The sequence below is a fragment of the Mastigoproctus giganteus genome, chromosome 3 (assembly GCF_048544385.1).
Source record: "Mastigoproctus giganteus isolate SK-2022 chromosome 3, ASM4854438v1, whole genome shotgun sequence".
Lineage (NCBI taxonomy): Eukaryota > Metazoa > Arthropoda > Arachnida > Uropygi > Thelyphonidae > Mastigoproctus > Mastigoproctus giganteus.
Window position 1 is genome coordinate 248,362,172 of NC_143577.1, and position 20,261 is coordinate 248,382,432.

At 34.6% G+C, this 20,261-nt stretch overlaps 1 protein-coding gene across 4 annotated transcripts in view; it reads right to left on the reverse strand.

The window, feature by feature from the left end:
- su(w[a]) (suppressor of white-apricot) overlaps window positions 1–20,261 on the reverse strand; it is a 158,599-nt gene that overhangs the window by 52,227 nt on the left and 86,111 nt on the right. For 3 of the 4 annotated variants that reach the window (XM_090369768.1, XM_090369771.1, XM_090369769.1), the window contains one exon: window positions 8,207–8,554. In XM_090369768.1, coding sequence (XP_090225894.1) covers window positions 8,207–8,554 — 348 coding nt within the window. The remainder of the gene's footprint in view (window positions 1–8,206; window positions 8,555–20,261) is intronic. The other variant, XM_090369770.1, reaches the window with a different exon arrangement.

A 20,261-nucleotide genomic window follows, 5' to 3' on the forward strand; every position in this document is an offset into this window, starting at 1 on the left:
ATTGATACTATCTAAATATGAGCAATTGGAATATATACTCTTTACAGAAAAATCTTCATTAACTCTTTCAGTATGCACATACATATATGTTTTGAAGTCCATTTCAAACATGTCCATTTGTGTGTGAATTTTACAGGGTGTGTAAAAAGTTTCTTTTTCACCAGTCCCAAAATGTTGTAGTGTGTTGATGTTCTAACAACTGTAGCTTTTGTAATGCAGGTGTATGTACTCTCTGGTTTTCTAATGCCGCCTTTTCCTTTATTAAAGGTGTTATAGTCATGTGTAAGCAATGGCTGATGAGTCTCCATACAGCATAGTGGAAAGGACAATAACAAGCACATGTAGTGGCATATCATCACAAGCTGCGGTCCTAGTGCAACACTTCTTTAATGACCCACAAAGTAATTTTTTTTTCTTTTCCTTTTGAACCTCCAAATTCAGGGTTCTGGTGCAGCTGCACTGTAGGAAGATATGCTAATTGAGCATATGACTACACGACCCTTAAACATCCAGATTGATTTCATTGTCAGATTCAATTAAAATGCACCACCAATGATGACAATATATGCTGGGAGAAGTTGTTGAAATCAGTTTTATAAAGGACAGACCAAGACTGGAAAGACCATCAATGCACACTGGGGAAGTGCATTTGTGAGCATACTTTAAAAAAAGAAAATAAAAAAGGGAAAAAAATCACTCTGGAAGCAATCACAGGAATAGTTTTCCATGTCTACAATGGGAAATCACATGAAAAAAGATCATGGAGCATACTGTCCTGTATCTGCAAATGAATAACTGATGTTGACCTGTAAAATTATGAAAAAAATGGAGCTCACAAAATTACTTTAGGGCAGGAATGGCCAACTTAATTTGTGATGCGATCTACTTTTTTCCTTCAAAATGTTCCACGATCTACCATCTCAAAAATTTCATTGCACAAATCGAGGGATGACTGTATATTTAAAATTCGTCGTGATCGACTGAAATTAAATCCGCGATCGACTCGTTGGCCACCCCTACTTTAGAGTAATTTCCATTATTGACTTATTTTCCCAACATTAGATGTACTTACATCTGTCAATTATCACTTTTTCACTGCAAACAACCAATACATTTGTTTGCTGGGTGGTAACTGGACTTTTTTTTCACGCTCACAGAGATATTCAAGTAGGTACTTTCATATCTTATTTATGAAATAGATAGTTTGTAATAGATAGATATTCCATATCTACCTATTACAAACTGTGGCTACAAGTAATTGCAGCCACAGTTTGTAACAGATAGCAGTGGGGGAAAAAAAAAAAAAACTGAAAATCAAGAAATCTCACATCTGTTAAAACTTTATTGCCTAATTTGCACTTACAAAAGCTGAAATTGAAAAAAAAAAAAAAAAAAAAAAATCACTGGATTTCTGACCTAGAAGTTAAGTTGAATTAAACAATATATAAACATATGTAGAGGATATCATGCATAAAAAAAAAACAAAAGTAACAATAAGCTTTTCTCTTTTTTTGTGATTTTTCTGTCATTTTTTTCATTCTTATTTGATTTTAGGCAATTAAATTCACTGGCAATCAAGTCCAAACAACAATCAATTAATATTTAATTGCATTTATGTACAAAGCGTTCATTTTTATAGAACTTTAAAAATTCTAAAATCACTGTACAGAACCCACCACTAGCAAAACTCAATACACATAGCCATTCCAGGAACACATATGTAAAAAAGTTAACCATTTGTCACCATGAGGATAGACAGTCTGATCCCAATTTTTTTTTTACTTTGCAATAAAAGGCATTCTTTTCACTCAGGAGTACCTCATAATGTTTTGAAAGGTAATATTTTGCCACAGCTGTTCTATTAAAAATTCAAAATATCTCTGAACAAATAAAGCATTGTAAACTGATTATTTTTGAAAATAATTTCACAATCTCTCTGAAAACCTGTAATCTAAAAGTGATGCCACTTAGTGATTCTCCCAATTGCTACAATGAATGCTGGGTGTAAGTGGACTCAGATGAGCATAAGAAACAATTCGAGCATATGATGTATAGGCAGCACTCTCAGAAACAGTGAAACCTTCGGTGCTAGTAGTTTGACCATGTCTTCACAAATGCCTTGATAAAAACAACAAGTTATTAATGTATGTAGTTTTAGATGCATTAGTAATAATTTGTGATTCATAACAAAATAAGTCAACCCATCAACATTAAAATTTGTTACAAAGATTCCTAAAATATTCAAAGTAAGCAATGAAATGGATCAGGGCTCCTGTTACAAATTTACAGTAATATTTCTGTAGAGAAACTGGGGAGGAATTTTTTTTTTTTTTTTTTTTATGAAACCCAAAACACGAGAAGTATTAGAATCTATAGTACCATGTATGAGCTGAAGGTTGAGCAGATGAAAGAAGATACTTGCTGACATTAGACTTGAATTTCTGTAGATTGTAATTTTCAGGAAATACGTACAAAGGAAAACAGAAAACAGAATTTGAATGAATGAGGAAGAAGAAAAGCTGGTTCTGTGAGTTTGAAGTTGGACAGTAAAAGGATGTTGACTGGTTGCAGCGTGTGTTCAGACTGCTTTGGAAGAGAGAGTGAGAATTATATAAGCCAATTCAGAACAATGCACATGGAAGTATCCGTAGAAAAGGCATGCAGCAGAAACAGAACATTACGAGACAGAGAGTGGATAGGCTATGTTAAAGATCAATCATTAATTAAGCTAACTGCCCTCTTTTGAATGAATGGAATCTAGAAGGCTGAGAGAGGTTTTGGGGGCACCACTCCAGATCTGGAACAATATTCCATGGTGGATTTATGATTTGTAGAGAGTGAACAGTTGTTTGGAAGAAAAGTAATGCCAAGAACAAAAGAGATAGTCCAGTTTTTTAAATGCAGTGGAAGCAATATCTGTAATGTGCTTATGCCAAGAGAGAAGTTGTTGAAATCAGTTTTATAAAGGACAGACCAAGACTGGAAAGACCATCAATGCACACTGGGGAAGTGCATTTGTGAGCATACTTTAAAAAAAGAAAATAAAAAAGGGAAAAAAATCACTCTGGAAGCAATCACAGGAATAGTTTTCCATGTCTACAATGGGAAATCACATGAAAAAAGATCATGGAGCATACTGTCCTGTATCTGCAAATGAATAACTGATGTTGACCTGTAAAATTATGAAAAAAATGGAGCTCACAAAATTACTTTAGGGCAGGAATGGCCAACTTAATTTGTGATGCGATCTACTTTTTTCCTTCAAAATGTTCCACGATCTACCATCTCAAAAATTTCATTGCACAAATCGAGGGATGACTGTATATTTAAAATTCGTCGTGATCGACTGAAATTAAATCCGCGATCGACTCGTTGGCCACCCCTACTTTAGAGTAATTTCCATTATTGACTTATTTTCCCAACATTAGATGTACTTACATCTGTCAATTATCACTTTTTCACTGCAAACAACCAATACATTTGTTTGCTGGGTGGTAACTGGACTTTTTTTTCACGCTCACAGAGATATTCAAGTAGGTACTTTCATATCTTATTTATGAAATAGATAGTTTGTAATAGATAGATATTCCATATCTACCTATTACAAACTGTGGCTACAAGTAATTGCAGCCACAGTTTGTAACAGATAGCAGTGGGGGAAAAAAAAAAAAAACTGAAAATCAAGAAATCTCACATCTGTTAAAACTTTATTGCCTAATTTGCACTTACAAAAGCTGAAATTGAAAAAAAAAAAAAAAAAAAAATCACTGGATTTCTGACCTAGAAGTTAAGTTGAATTAAACAATATATAAACATATGTAGAGGATATCATGCATAAAAAAAAAACAAAAGTAACAATAAGCTTTTCTCTTTTTTTGTGATTTTTCTGTCATTTTTTTCATTCTTATTTGATTTTAGGCAATTAAATTCACTGGCAATCAAGTCCAAACAACAATCAATTAATATTTAATTGCATTTATGTACAAAGCGTTCATTTTTATAGAACTTTAAAAATTCTAAAATCACTGTACAGAACCCACCACTAGCAAAACTCAATACACATAGCCATTCCAGGAACACATATGTAAAAAAGTTAACCATTTGTCACCATGAGGATAGACAGTCTGATCCCAATTTTTTTTTTACTTTGCAATAAAAGGCATTCTTTTCACTCAGGAGTACCTCATAATGTTTTGAAAGGTAATATTTTGCCACAGCTGTTCTATTAAAAATTCAAAATATCTCTGAACAAATAAAGCATTGTAAACTGATTATTTTTGAAAATAATTTCACAATCTCTCTGAAAACCTGTAATCTAAAAGTGATGCCACTTAGTGATTCTCCCAATTGCTACAATGAATGCTGGGTGTAAGTGGACTCAGATGAGCATAAGAAACAATTCGAGCATATGATGTATAGGCAGCACTCTCAGAAACAGTGAAACCTTCGGTGCTAGTAGTTTGACCATGTCTTCACAAATGCCTTGATAAAAACAACAAGTTATTAATGTATGTAGTTTTAGATGCATTAGTAATAATTTGTGATTCATAACAAAATAAGTCAACCCATCAACATTAAAATTTGTTACAAAGATTCCTAAAATATTCAAAGTAAGCAATGAAATGGATCAGGGCTCCTGTTACAAATTTACAGTAATATTTCTGTAGAGAAACTGGGGAGGAATTTTTTTTTTTTTTTTTTTTATGAAACCCAAAACACGAGAAGTATTAGAATCTATAGTACCATGTATGAGCTGAAGGTTGAGCAGATGAAAGAAGATACTTGCTGACATTAGACTTGAATTTCTGTAGATTGTAATTTTCAGGAAATACGTACAAAGGAAAACAGAAAACAGAATTTGAATGAATGAGGAAGAAGAAAAGCTGGTTCTGTGAGTTTGAAGTTGGACAGTAAAAGGATGTTGACTGGTTGCAGCGTGTGTTCAGACTGCTTTGGAAGAGAGAGTGAGAATTATATAAGCCAATTCAGAACAATGCACATGGAAGTATCCGTAGAAAAGGCATGCAGCAGAAACAGAACATTACGAGACAGAGAGTGGATAGGCTATGTTAAAGATCAATCATTAATTAAGCTAACTGCCCTCTTTTGAATGAATGGAATCTAGAAGGCTGAGAGAGGTTTTGGGGGCACCACTCCAGATCTGGAACAATATTCCATGGTGGATTTATGATTTGTAGAGAGTGAACAGTTGTTTGGAAGAAAAGTAATGCCAAGAACAAAAGAGATAGTCCAGTTTTTTAAATGCAGTGGAAGCAATATCTGTAATGTGCTTATGCCAAGAGAGATTAGAAGTCAGGGTAATACTCAAGAGATACATGATCTTGCCTAGAAATCAGTGTCATCGAAGATAAGCACAGGAGCAGAAGAATCCTTTTTGCAAGATATAACAGGATTGAAATCAACTAAGTTATCTCTGCCTCAGTGGAGAATTACCTGGAGATCAGCATTTAAGGAATTGGTATTGGATATTGCAGAAATAGAAATTGTTTGTGTAGGGGAAGGTTTCACAAACTGGAAGGTGGAATGCAATGTGCTATCATTAGTGAAACTATGGATAGGATTTCTGGTCAATGAAAGAAAGTCATTAATATACAAGAGGAAAAGAGTAGGAGAAAGAGCTAAAGCTTGGAGAATGCCAGCATTAGTAGAGAAGTGTTAGAAGACAGAGCCATCTACCATAACCCGCAGTAAGCGGTCAGAGAGAAAACTGGATACCCAATTACAAAAAACAGTCGGCAAACCATAAGATGAAAGTTATTTAGAAGACCTTTATGCCAAACACAATCAAAAGCAACTTCTTGAGTTTCACCAAACTTTTCTATTGAATTTGTCCATAAATGGGTAACATATAAACCAGAATATCACCAGTGGATCAACACTGAGAGAATCCATAATGGTGATTGTTGATCGGATGAAAGGTTAAGATAGTTTAAGAGTTGGTAGTTAATTGATTTATCCATTATTTTATACTATGAATGCTTTGAAATTGGAATTGAACTTAGAACCATCCAGAAGAAAACAGAATAATGTTAAAAATTTGGTAGCAATTCACAGTTTTCTTGTCTGTCAATGCAAAAACATTTTCATTTTTGCCAATTTTTGTGGGTGGGGAGGGATTGAGGACTATGAAATTGTAACTGGACCTGAAATTTCCCAAGGACCAACAGAATATAGGTTGAAAATTTCTCCAATCTGACTTTTCATTCTAGAATAATATGCAAAATATACTTTCATTTATATGAATAGATTTCTGTGGTTGGGTGAGGGGGAAGCATTATGATTGATCTTAAAAGTTTCCAGGGACCACAGGTTTATTTTATTTTTTGATTAATATAAATTGAATTTCTTTCTTATTTTTGTGAAAACTGAAGTGAAAAGTAAATATGGTTAGAGAGAGAGAGAATCTTTAATGCCCTTCACGGCCAAAAAGCCAGGGGTTTACATTTTTACAGCCTCCCGAAACTTCCGGGAAACTCGAACAATTATTTACAAAAAAAGGTAATTTTACAAATGAAACATGGTTAATCTTCTTATCAATTAATCACTAAAATTATCACTTTATAGAACACTTAATAAAGCTCTGTAGTATTATGTTCTCCCAACTTGCTATTCAATGCTATTCAAACAGGGGTACTTGCTATTCAATTTAATTACAACTGTACAGCCACTCTCCGCCTTACACAAGGACTGTGTTCCGCGGAACTCTACGTAAGTCGGAATTTCCTTAAATGCTTATGCAGCACTTGCAACTATGCGTGCTGAATTTGATTGAAGCAAAAAAAGAAATGTTCTACAAACATGTAAATAGAATTTTTTATTCAATTTTTTTTATCTCATGTGCAGGAAAAATTACAAAAGTGTACAAAATTACAAAAAGAGAGGAGACAGGTATAACATCAGCAAGTTTTAACTTTCGAGCATCGTTGCCAGAATTAACTCTCCAGCTGATAAGCACACCATTGCGGAAGTTGAGGGCTGTGGAGATTTAGAAGTTTTTTCCAACAAATCATAAAATTTCTCTGCAGCTGCAGAAACGCCACTGGCAATTTCATTGCATACTTTAATGTTTTGGAAAACAGCACAATGCTTGAACCTATTAAACCACCCGTTGCTTGCCATGAACTTGGCTTGGGGTTCACCGTACTTATCCTTCATAAATACTTGCTTTTGCTTGAATGGTCATTGGACTCAGGGGCACTTGCTTCTGAATCTGATTTTCCCATCTGTATTATAGCTTTTTCTTCTTCAATATAGCACCTGAATTGTTTAGTGATCACTGTTGATCCTTTAACATGTTCTTTTATATGTGCACTTTCCCTTAAAACAGCATTCACTGTTGAAGCAACGAGACCTAATTCCATGTAATAGATGACAAACTTTGTCCTGCTTGGTACTTCTTAATTAATCATCTTCATTTCAAAATCAATTTTGTTTCCTTTTCCTAGCACTGCCAGCACTTGCACTTTCCGTTGGTACCTTTTCCTTCACCATTGTAATAAGTAAATAGGAATGAGGAGACGATTCTGAAATTTTATTTATGTTTCTTTATATGATTGAAGATTTCAGTGAATGGGAACTCATTTCACCATAATACTGTAATGTAAAAACCCACAGAATTCCAGTTATTGGTATTATCGTAAAAGCAACAAGATCAAGTTTACTACCCATTTATAATAGATTGCACTAACAGAAAAAACCCAAAAAAGCAGAAACTGCGAATTGTTTTATGTTGATGATCTCCAGAAATGTGCTTCAGAAAAACATCACAAAGGCATTCAAAACTGATTTTTATAACTGAACATATAATAACAATGAAAGTGTAGCACATTTTAATGATGTGAATTGATTTTTTGAAATTTAATTTTATAAAGCAAATGATTCTACTAACTAGTGATCATGTTAACCGGCATTAATGTGTTATTGGGTTCACATTACGATATTTTCAAGACAGGATAGCATCTTCAGAACAGATTAATATTGTAAAGCAGGGGTCCACTATTTTCTTCTGTGTACAGGAAAATTTAAATAATTATATATTTGTTTGAACTTTGTGATTGCTTAGCAGCTCATTTGTAATGTAAGTCCTGCAATTTAACTGATAATTTATTTAACAGAAATTTTTTTTTTTTTTTTTTTTTAAATTATACAGATAACAGTTTTAAAAATGATTTTATGGAAAACTTACTTTTACTTTTAACAATTGTTTCAAAGTCTTCTCCATTCTTTGCTACATATTCCGCCATCTTGTCTATAATCTGCTGTAAATCAATGGATGCTGGAGGCAAAGGAGGCACCAAAGCTGTCTGAGAGCTATTCTGGTCACTGACATCACCACAACTACCATTAACTTCCTGACCTGAAAGAACACAGGCACGATCATCTGGAGTAAACTGACTGTGACACACAGTTGATGGAAGTACCACAGGCTCAAGACCAGGAGGAGGGGGGACAAAAGACATATATTCACTTGGAGTACCTGAAGAGTCACCAGTATCCACAAAAGGTGGCAGAGGAGGTGGATGAAGAGGTGATTCTGATGAAATATAAATTATACACATAATATACACACAAATACATGTGTGGATTTGTGGAAGTTTTAGGAATATCACACTTGGTGGGACCAGCTGTAATATTTCTGGTAATTACTAACTCTGATTTTCATTATTAATAAGTATGATTTGCTTAAACTTCATTTTCATTTGTAAGATAATGACATGATTAATAGAATGCCTTAATCATGTCATATCTGCCTTAACAGAATGCACTTATTCACATCATTAGAATGGCATGTCTTAAGGGCATTCTATTAAGGCAGATTATTTAATTTCATGTCAAACTAGGGGGTTTAAGTTAAGAATTAATGCAAGTTTTATTAGTGTGTTAATTCCAGTGACTGGTCTACTACTAAAACTGTAGGCTACAGACAACAAGGCCCAAACTTCAACTGCATTTGAATGTATTTGGATATCTGGTGTTACTGTGATGAAGGTAATGCACAATTCCTAATTAACTTAAAATTTCTAGTTTTACTGGTGAAACCTCTAATAATCTTCCCCTTCCCCCCCCCCAAAAAAAACAAAAAAAAAAAAAAAAAAAAACGAACTCCCCTGTTTCTACTCTGAAATAACTGTTTTCTCAGCAGCACGAAAAAGTGACCAGCAAAGCCCATGGTGTCCTATCAATGACTCACTGAACAATATCCTGTAGAGAGGTCATAATCCCACCATACAAGGCAAAATACTACATTTGGAATACTGTGTTCAAGTATGGAGACTTCATCTGAAAAAAGACACTGGGCTTCCTGAAAGATTATGAAGACAGGCAACTTGCATGGTGAGATTGGCAAAAGAGCAACCATACGAGGAAAGACCTCTTATGTGGACTACAGAGTTTGGCAAGATGATGTGATCATAAAGCTCTGAAAGAGATTAGTAAAATTAATGAAGGTGGAATTTTCTCTATTCTCTATTTTCTCAAAGATGCATGAATTGGCCAATTCATACATTTTTGTGGCATCTCCCTGTCTCTTGTTATATTTTCTTAATGATATTTATGCATTCATGGCTTCTGTAACCTTTGCTTAAAAGCTATTTCATAACTGTAATGTATTAGTCCTCTCATTTCTATATAACGACCTACCAGGGAATGAGAAAAATGATTGTTATATTGGAAGGACGTTATTGCGATCATTCATCAAATCAGTGATGAAACAAGTAAAAGCTTGAACATTTAATGTAATTCTACTAATAAAATATAGTATAATCTTATTTATAACATGTACTGCAGCATTAAACAAGAAAATTATGATTGTAAATTTAATTGTTACCATACTGCATTAACCATACTACTGCAATTGTAGATTTAACTGTAACTGTGCTACTGTAATTGTAAATTTTCAGAGTTAGGCTATATATCTATCAAGATCTAATGAGAGAATTGTTTAATACTTTAAAATAATCTGTAAAAATATGCTGTTTCAATGGTAGAGCATGTTTTAAAAGAGAATTATTAACATGCTCAATAGCAGTTATTTCACTTTCACAGTTAGGCTGTGCTTTAAAAAATTGATGTACAAGTTTTCATCCTCGATGAGCACCTTTCAATGAAACTTCCTGTTCAACCACAGTAGGTTCCTCATCTTCATCTACAAATTTCAGAAGGTTCCATTACGTCTGCAATGAGTTCCTCTTCATTCATGCACATTCTGAAACATTCAATGTCTGCATCCACTTCTGCATAATCTTTGAAGCTTAAGTTTTCTTGTAAGTTTAGGTGATGGCACACATGCTCAAACATTTCTTTCCTATTATTGGACTGTTCTTCATAATTAATAGAGGAAGATGCGTGCAAAACTTCACACATTGCATCAATCAAGGCAGTAAATCCAGCATGTCTGAAGCAGTTTGCGATCACTTTTTCATCAACCCCCATGCTGAAACACAAATACATTGCCTGCAGAATGTTGATTTCGCATTGAATTTTGCTTTCAACAGACAGCACAATTTTGCTTAATAGCATTCTTTGGTATTTTTCTTAAAACACTGGATTACACCTTGATCAAATGGCTGAAGAACCAATGTCATATTTGGTAGTAGGCACTCAACAGTGATTGCACATAGGTTTACTTGATGAGGGGGTGCAGTTATCCACAACTAGCAAAATTTTTATATTCTTCTCACTTATACTGCGATCTAAGCATCTGATCCATTCTTCATAGATTTGTGATGTCATCCATGCCTTTTGATTTGCTCAATAGATAGTTGGTAATGTCTTCAAACCTTTAAAGCATAGAGGCTTCTGGGCTTTCCCAATGATTAAAAGAGGAAGCTTCTCTGTGCCAGACAAATGTTTGCTGCCAGGAGAGCGGTTGTTTGACTTTTTTTTCCGCCACTACATTTCTCGTCGTTTCCTCCCATTCCTTTGTAGTGTCAATGTCCACTGCTGCACTTCCGGGGCACACTTTTTTTGAAAGACAGGCCATGACAAGTCTTAAATTTCTGGAATCATCCATCTGAGATTTTAAATTCTTCAATATCCATTTGATGCACAAATGATTCAGACTCAGCTTTTAAAAGATTACCATCTACGGGGATTTTTTTTGCACACGTCATCATTAGCCATTCCAAAAGTACCTTTTCAAGATCTAGATACTTTGCCTTTCATGTTTAAATCCTACTCGGTGCAGCAGATTTCTCTAAACTTTCAAAATAGTGAACTGAGTATACTTAAGAAGCCGAACTGTTTGGTGATGTCAGTTTTAGAATGCACACCATTATCTACAGCTTGCAAAATCCTAATTTTATCGGTGATTGGCAAAGCTATTTACTTTCTTGGAGCCATACAAATAAACACACTATAACTAATGAAATGAACTTCTAGCTGATGTTCATTTCATTACTGCACTGTGGGAAAAGAGCGTGGGAAATCTTAACAAATGATTTCTCATAGTGAGTTGAAAGTTCGAAAGTTCAGTCTGAAAGTTCGTCAATTACTTCAAAATATTTGAAGCATTCTGTCATTTTTAAACGCAAATATTGTAATAAAAAGGTGAAAATTCCGAATAAGAGGTAGAAATTTATGGTCATTATAAACTATATAGTATACCCATATATTTGAACTACATATGTAGCGTAGAGGGCATCGTTTTAATTGTATCTCATAATGTGGTTGCCTTCACAACGAGATAGCTACTATTGCATTACTTCAAACAAATAACGCTTCTCTAGTAGAGAAGACTACTGTTATTTATTTTCAGCGGTACCACCACCACCCAGACGATCGTTTCGAAGTTGTGGGGCTTCATCAACAGTGAGCAGGCAGGTACCCAGGTAATACAACAAGCCATCACAGCTGCGAAGTTATATCCACATTATGAGAGATGCCAAAAGGGTGTGGTGGTAATGTATTTGGAAAATTAAATGCACAGGGCATAATCCTTATGGGTTTGATAATTAACTATATAGTATCGGTGTAAATACACCATAGTTTACCCATATATTCGAACTACGTATGTAGCGTAGAGGGCATCGTTTTAATTGTATCTCATTATATAGGTCATTATAAAGAAATCCTTTTATTTTCAATGTCATCATACTGAATGTAAAATAGCATTAGGTTAATGAGAAATTGGCCAGGACCAACCACATAGGATGTCATGTGTTAGAACATTAAAATGTGGGTCACTATAAAGGGCTTCAACTGTAAATATAATAAACAGGACCACAGAGAGAACTCTGGTAATTTAAGTATCTCGTGAAAATAGTGAAATTATAGTAATCTTATAACACCGTGATAAATCTGACTAAAAAATGAATAGCAAGTGCTTAAAAAACGGTACTCACCTTGTATAAATCTGCAATAAATTTATTGGTAGATGGTGGCTAAATTTAGGTTGGAAGATGCATTAAAATGAACTAAGGCGGAGAATGGGGTGAAAATATTTTAAACAGATTTTAAAATGAGCGCAAGGAAGTAGAAGTGCAGATCTCCAATCCTTGGTTGTCATAAAGAGGTTAAAGGACGCAAATTAAAAAAATGAAAAAAAAGAAGACCGGTGATGCCAATAGTCGTTACAAGGGACTTTCACTGAATAAACCATCATCAGTTGGCAAATGGGAGAGAAGTGAGTGCGTGTTGTATTTAAAGTTTATCTATACTCTCGTGATGTTCTTTTTGACATGTGGGAACTTTAGCCGCGAGAGGTTCCAAGCCAGTGAGAGGTTGAAGGGAAGTTTAGCATTAATAATATTGATGCTAAACTTCCCTTCAATCATCCAACCTAAATTTAGCAACCATCTACCAATAAATTTATTGCAGATTTATACAAGGTGAGTACCGTTTTTTAAGCACTTGCTTTTCATTTTTTAGTCAGATTTGTCACGGTATTATAAGATTACTATAATTTCACTATTGTCAAACTTATAAGATATTTTAACATCAATCAACACCTTATCTGCACTGGGTCAATACCTTTTATATACTTCTAATCTCATCTCTGATGCTCTTAGACATGCCTGATAGGAAAATACAACTCTCCAAAGCGCTTATCAAATATTTCTCCAACAAATTACACATAGCTTTCCTACAAAAATGCTTATATCACGTTATCCTCAAATTTGCCCGCATTTTTCCCAAAAATAACTAAAAAATACCCACATATCATACACCACATGTCCATCACGATCATAGGTGAAGAACTTAAGAAAAGATTTAACAAAATACATCAACTTTTAAACTGTATACACCAATTACGATTCTTTCTCAAAAGAGACATGCCACCGCACGCCTGGATTGAATATATTAACTACAACAATATACATATCAACGCTACCATCCAACACACAGCACAAAAACACACCAAAAAATGGAACACACTCACATCCAAACCCCCCCCCCCCAAAATCTCCACCGTCAACCTCTCTTCAAAATCCTTCACCCCTTCCGAACTCTCCGGCCTAGAATTTGGCTTCAATTTTGCCATTAAACAACAACACTATCCAATAAAAGAGTGTATAATCGAACTCCAGTCCAAACTTAACCAACATCCCAATAAGTGGCGACTTATACACCAGTCGAACAGGATAATAAATTCTAAACTCACATCTCTCCCTAACATAAAAAAACAACAACTCTCGGATTTACAAAGACTAAGCAAAACCCCAAATATCATCATCCAAAAAGCTGACAAAGGACACAATCATTATCCTGGACAAGAACACCTACACAGAAAAAATAGAATTCATTTTAGCCAACCAAGATACATATACAAATGACAGCAACCACAACATTACAAAACTCAAAAATAAACTTGACACAATTCTTAGAAAACTCAGACAGAACAAAGAAATCAACCTCTTTACATAACAACATATAGGTATTTGCAACAACATTCTTCTCCACATGTTCGGAATAACCAAGTTACACAAACCTGGCCACCCACTAAGACCTATTGTTTCTTTTAGTAGATCAGCTTTTGCTAATTTATCCACCTTCCTTGTCAAAATTATATCCCCACTCACTCGATTCTCTACATTCAAAATTAATAATACCAACCAAGCCTTCCAAAAAATCAGTAACACCACCATATCCGACGGAGACGTATTAGCTTCTTTTGACGTCATATCCCTATACACTAATGTGCATATTCCTTTCACCCCACAAGCATTACACGTACTTCTAACTTGTGTTAACACATTAACACTAATGTGCATATTCCTTTCACCCTACAAGCATTACGCGTACTTTAACAGCTGATGACACTTTAACGAAACGTATCTCTCTTTCAGTTGACCACATCCTTGAACTCACCACTCTTTTACTAGACGCTAGATATTTTAGATTTAATAATAAAATTTATCAACAAACATTCGGTTTACCAATGGGTTCAGGCATTTCTGCCCCCCTTTCTGAAATTTATCTCGCCACTATTGAAAATCAAATTTTACAACCTTTCCCTTCTGAAATTAAATTATACATACACTACACCGATGATATCCTAATAATAGGCAACAGAACAACCGTAGACAATCTCTTTTTAAAATTCAATACAATACATGACAGGCTAAACCTTACCTTCGAAATCGCAACGGCCAACCAGATTAATTTTCTTAATCTTACTATTTATACAACAGACACAAATTTAAATACAAAGATTTTCAGAAAAAACACGCACACCGGTAAATATCTACATTTCACTTCACATCATTCCCTTAGTATCAAAAAAGCTGTCCTACACAACCAAATCTACAATGCTATCAAATTCAGCTCTTCACAAAACGATCTACACAATGAACTTCAATACCTTACTGATAAATTCATAGTCCGGAGTACCCCCCCCCCTCAACTCATCCAACATACAATATCCACCGTTAAAAACAGTATTAATAACCCCACCAGACACAGTAACAATTAAAATATTCGCATAGTTCTCCCTTATCATAGTGCACTCACAGCACAATTCCGGTGTATATTCAAAGATACCGATATCTCCCTCACCTTCTCTACTTACAATAAACTAGGTTCCCTATTTAATTCTTATAAAGATACACACAAATATTCCATCAACGATCTCAATAATATAATATATCTCATAAAATGCCAATCAAACTGCAACACCTGTTACATCGGCAGCACTACCACCAAATTCGGTTCCTCCACAACTTCCAATACCCGTGCATACTACCACTTCAACAGTTTCAGCACAAGTCAATCCTGTACTGAGTTAACAATCCACGCTCAAACCCACAACCACACCCCCCTTGTTGACTCTGCCATCACCATTATTAAACTTAGATTGAGCTACAGGATTCTTCAATATGAAGCCCTCACCATCGAATGGTACCGACACCACTCCGATCTCAATATTATTAATGCTAAACTCCCCTTCAACCTCTCACTGGCTAAAGTTCCCACGTGTCAAAAAGAGCATCACAAGAGTATAGATAAACTTTAAATACAACACGTGCTCACTTCTCTCCCATTTGCCAACTGATGACGGTTTATTCAACGAAAGTCCCTCGTAATGACTATTGGCATCACCGGTTTTCTTTTTTTCATTTGCTTCCTTTAACCTCTTTATGACAACCAAGGATTAGAGATCTGCACTTCTACTTCCTTGCGCTCATTTTAAAATGTTTAAAATATTTTCACCCCATTCTCCGCCTTAGTTCTTTTTAATGCATCTTCTAACCTAAATTTAGCCACCACCTACCAATAAATTTATTGCAGATTTATACAAGGTGAGTACCGTTTTTTAAGCACTTGCTATTCATTTTTTAGTATCTCATGAAATAAAAATAATTATTAATTTCATTATTATAATTTTTTTGATAAAATGATAACCATTTATCAACATTAATGAACTACAAGAGGTGGTATTCCAACAATCTGACTTAAGCAGTTCAAACGTCACACCTACAGAATTTAATTTGTAAAAAAATTACCCCTTAGCAATGTAACTGATGAGAAAATCCTATACAATCATATAACTTAGTAAAGGTCTAGCTGTATACTTAAAGTATATATCTCTTAACACAGATCAGGGTTAGTAATTACCAAACCCTGCCCCACCAAGACATGTATCTATGCACAGATCAATCATAAAGTCTTGAAAAGTTTAAATTATGACCAGAGCTTCTAAAATGCAGTGTAAAGATAATGAATAAATGATGATTTCATTTATCACATTTTGTTGGGGGCAAGGGACAAAATCTATAATAAAAACATATTTGTAGTATTTCTAATTACTGTAATCCAAGATTAATAATTTGGAAATTATGAGCATCTAATTTTACAATAGACTGAAGAACAATTAAGCATGCAGTAAGTTTATTTTTAAACTCAGTAAAATTCAAAAGCCCTATGATGTAATGGAAGTCAGATTAAGAAACAATAAAAAAGAAAAATAGATTACTTCAGAATAATACACATATAGTTCATTATTTTGTATATGTTAATCATGTTTATATAATATCGGTGTGTAGATGCACCATAGACAACTCTTAAAAAACTACAAAGTAGTTGTTGTAGGCATCGTTTGCTCTTTCTCATATTGTGCTCTGCCTTCACGACGAGTTGCCATGATATTGCACTACCTCGAATAAGTAACGCTTCACTAATAGAGAAGACTATTGTTACTTATTCTCAGTGAGTACCACCACCCAGACATGTTTCAAGGCTATTGGCCTATCATCAGTGGTGGGCAGGTACCCTGGTATTGCAGACATGACGACCCAGTTGTGAAGATAATCACACAATATGAGAGATGCCAAAAGGTGTATATGACAATATTTAAAATAACTAAATGCACAAGGCATAATACATTAAGAGTTTAATATCTATATAATATCGGTGTGTAGATACACCATAGACAACTCTTAAAAAACTACAAAGTAGTTGTTGTAGGCATCATTTGCTCTTTCTCATATTGTGCTCTGCCTTCATGACGATGTATTATGTATCTTAATGTATTATGCCTTGTGCATTTAGTTATTTTAAATATTGTCATATACACCTTTTGGCATCTCTCATATTGTGTGATTATCTTCACAACTGGGTCGTCATGTCTGCAATACCAGGGTACCTGCCCACCCACTGATGATAGGCCAATAGCCTTGAAACATGTCTGGGTGGTGGTAACTCACTGAGAATAAGTAACAATAGTCTTCTCTATTAGTGAAGCATTACTTATTCGAGGTAGTGCAATATCATGGCAACTCACCGTGAAGGCAGAGCACAATATGAGAAAGAGCAAATGATGCCTACAACAACTACTTTGTAGTTTTTTTAAGAGTTGTCTATGGTGTATCTACACACCGATATTATAATCTTAATGTATTATGCCTTGTGCATTTAGTTATTTTAAATGTTAATCATATTATACGACAGTTCTGTACTTGCATTTGCAAATGATGATGCATGCATTCATCTGGAGATAAAAGATGATGGGAATAATTCAATATCATTTAAAAAGAAAATGCATGCATTCAAAGGGTATCCTCTTCAGAATTTAAGTTTTGAGGTACTTAGCTTGAAATGATTGATATAACTATTCTATATCATGCAGTTTCTCTGAAGTAGCATTTATGTTATCAATGTGTGAGTGAGAGAGAGACCATAACAGAAAAAACTGGTAATTTTTCAGAAATGAAAAGATTAAGTATATGATTCACAACCCAACCAATTAGCAAGATTGAAGAAATTCCAGATAAAAGTTATGGATTCCATAGCAGCAGTAATTTTCACTCCATGCTTATAGGTGACTTGGGGTTATATATAAATTACAACATATGTAAACCTATAGTAAAATTCCACAAGTCTCTCTCTCTCTCTCTCTCTCTCTCTCTCTCTCTCTCTCTCTCTCTCTCGAGAGAGAGAGAGAGAGAGAGAGAGAGAGAGAGAGAGAGAGAGAGAGAGAGAGAGAGAGAGAGTTTCAGCCCTTTTGTATCATTGTTTAAAGTTTGGTAAGAGTTTTCTTCAACTTTCTGCAGTTTATCTTCTGTTAAAACTACTAACTTGTAATGAATTCTGTAGTCTGAATTCTGTAGTCTTGATTGTTAGAGGCCTCTTTGGGTGTAACCCAAACACAGTTCTTCTAGGCAATGCAAAAATGTTTCTTTGACAAAGCACTTATGTTAAAATGTTATACACTGCAATAACAAATGCTGTATCTGCTTTGCAAATGAAGTGCTATCTCAATAAAACTTCCTGCCATTTGTCTAAAAATACATCACTCTATATTCACTCTGATATTATATGTTGTTACCAAAGTTACCATGGTGCACACCGCTGATAACTGGGTAACCCTATTTGTTTAATTAGTACAGGAAAATCTGACTGTTTCGATTAAATGAGTTTGAAGGATCATTTAAGTTCAAAACATATTGGTATTAATTAATCAAGAGAAATTTACTAAAGCATTTTAGGGCTAAAGCCTCATGTTACATAGAAGTTTACTGACGTTTGTTTGTTTGTTATTTGGTTTTTAGGAGCATTAGCAACTAAGGCCATATTGCTCCAGGGATATGTGGTGGTCATTCCTTGACCTTTCCGCCTCCTCCGTATTTGGTGGTCACGGGCTCGAACCCCGGTCTAATCAAGAAGGGTGTGCTACGCACTGCTGTCCTGCCCGCCTGGCTATGGAGGCACCAGTTTACTGATGTACGGGTTAGTGCAAATACATTATTTTAGTATGCAGCAACTTACTAAAATAGTTAAAAACTGACCTTCACAACAAGTCGTCATGATATTGCACTACCTCGAATAAGTAACACTTCACCAATGTTACTTATTCTCAGCGGATACCACCCAGACAGCACCGTTTCGAAGCTTACTGGCTTCTCATTGGTGGGTGGGTAAGTACCCTGGTGTTGTAATGATGGCAACCCAGTCATGAAGTATAACTCCACAATTTGAGATGCCTGGTGGTGGTGTGCAACTAGTTATCACACTAAAAGCATTTTAGTGTGATAAAATGCGTGTTGTGTAGAAGTTTACTTATTCTCGGTGGATACCACCACTCAGATGGCACCATTGGATACCACCATATTGTGACACACGGCGGATACCACCACCACTGGTGGTATCCGCCGTATACCACAATACCCTGGTTGTAGAATTAATGTTTATTTATTTATTGTTGTTATATGCATAAATAAGAAAAACATTTCAGTTGCATGAAAAGAAAATACTACATGGAACCACTGTATATATACTAAAAAAAAAAAAAAAAAGTGATTTTTTTTTTTTTTTTTTATTACAGGTCGATTCTGGCTGAGGCCTGGTCTTGAATTGACCAGTCCAACTTTGATTCCTATAGATAATTGACATAATGATGGATATTCTTGTGGACTCTTGAACCAACTCAGTAATGTTTTCTGCAGACACAAATGTGAAATATTCACTACACAATTTATGGTTCTTTGAACATGTTCTGTTAGTAGATGATGCCATATAGACCTTTGTAATCATTGATGCATTTCCTTGATTATATACTTGTAATTTTCCACCTTTGGATAAGAGTCATCACAGTATCACAGTGTATTTTGAAAGGTTCAGAGGTCAATGTCAGATTTTGGCTGGATGTTATATCAAATTCTTGCTCAGTATTCTCCTATCAGTGAAGCTGAGGATGATTCATTTACAGTACAGCTTATCTTGGCAATGGTCTCTACTTGTGTTGAGGGATTTTATTTTTTTTTTTTAAATCACTAATGCATGCAGTCTATTCAAACTTTTATGTCAATATCTTCAAGACAAGATAGGGCAAGGACCTTTACTTTTCTTCATTCTTTGTTTTCTCCTATAGCGATACTTAGAGCAGCAGTAGCATTATAACCATGTGATAATAACAATGACAAAGAAACACATTATTCCAAAGAAAAGATCTTGCTAATTAAAATCTGTTGCTTCATGTTCATATTCCTCACGTGTCAATCACAGAATATAATATTTAGCTCTTATAAAGTATTGTAATATGCACATTAGTTTGTATAACATTAATGTGTTCTTTGAAGTCCACAATAAAACTAAGTCATTATGTGTTTGTGTATGCAAATTAATAGATTTGCATCAAAATATTTACATATTCTTATATTAAATCACTTTATGATCCCAGCAAAAACCTCTTAAGATGTTTCTGAAGAGAGCAAAAAATTTGAACTCTTTAAAGAGGATAACAAAGTGCACGGAGCCAATTATGTATGGAGTGCAATTTTGGTGATGACAAAAGGCATTAAGATGTT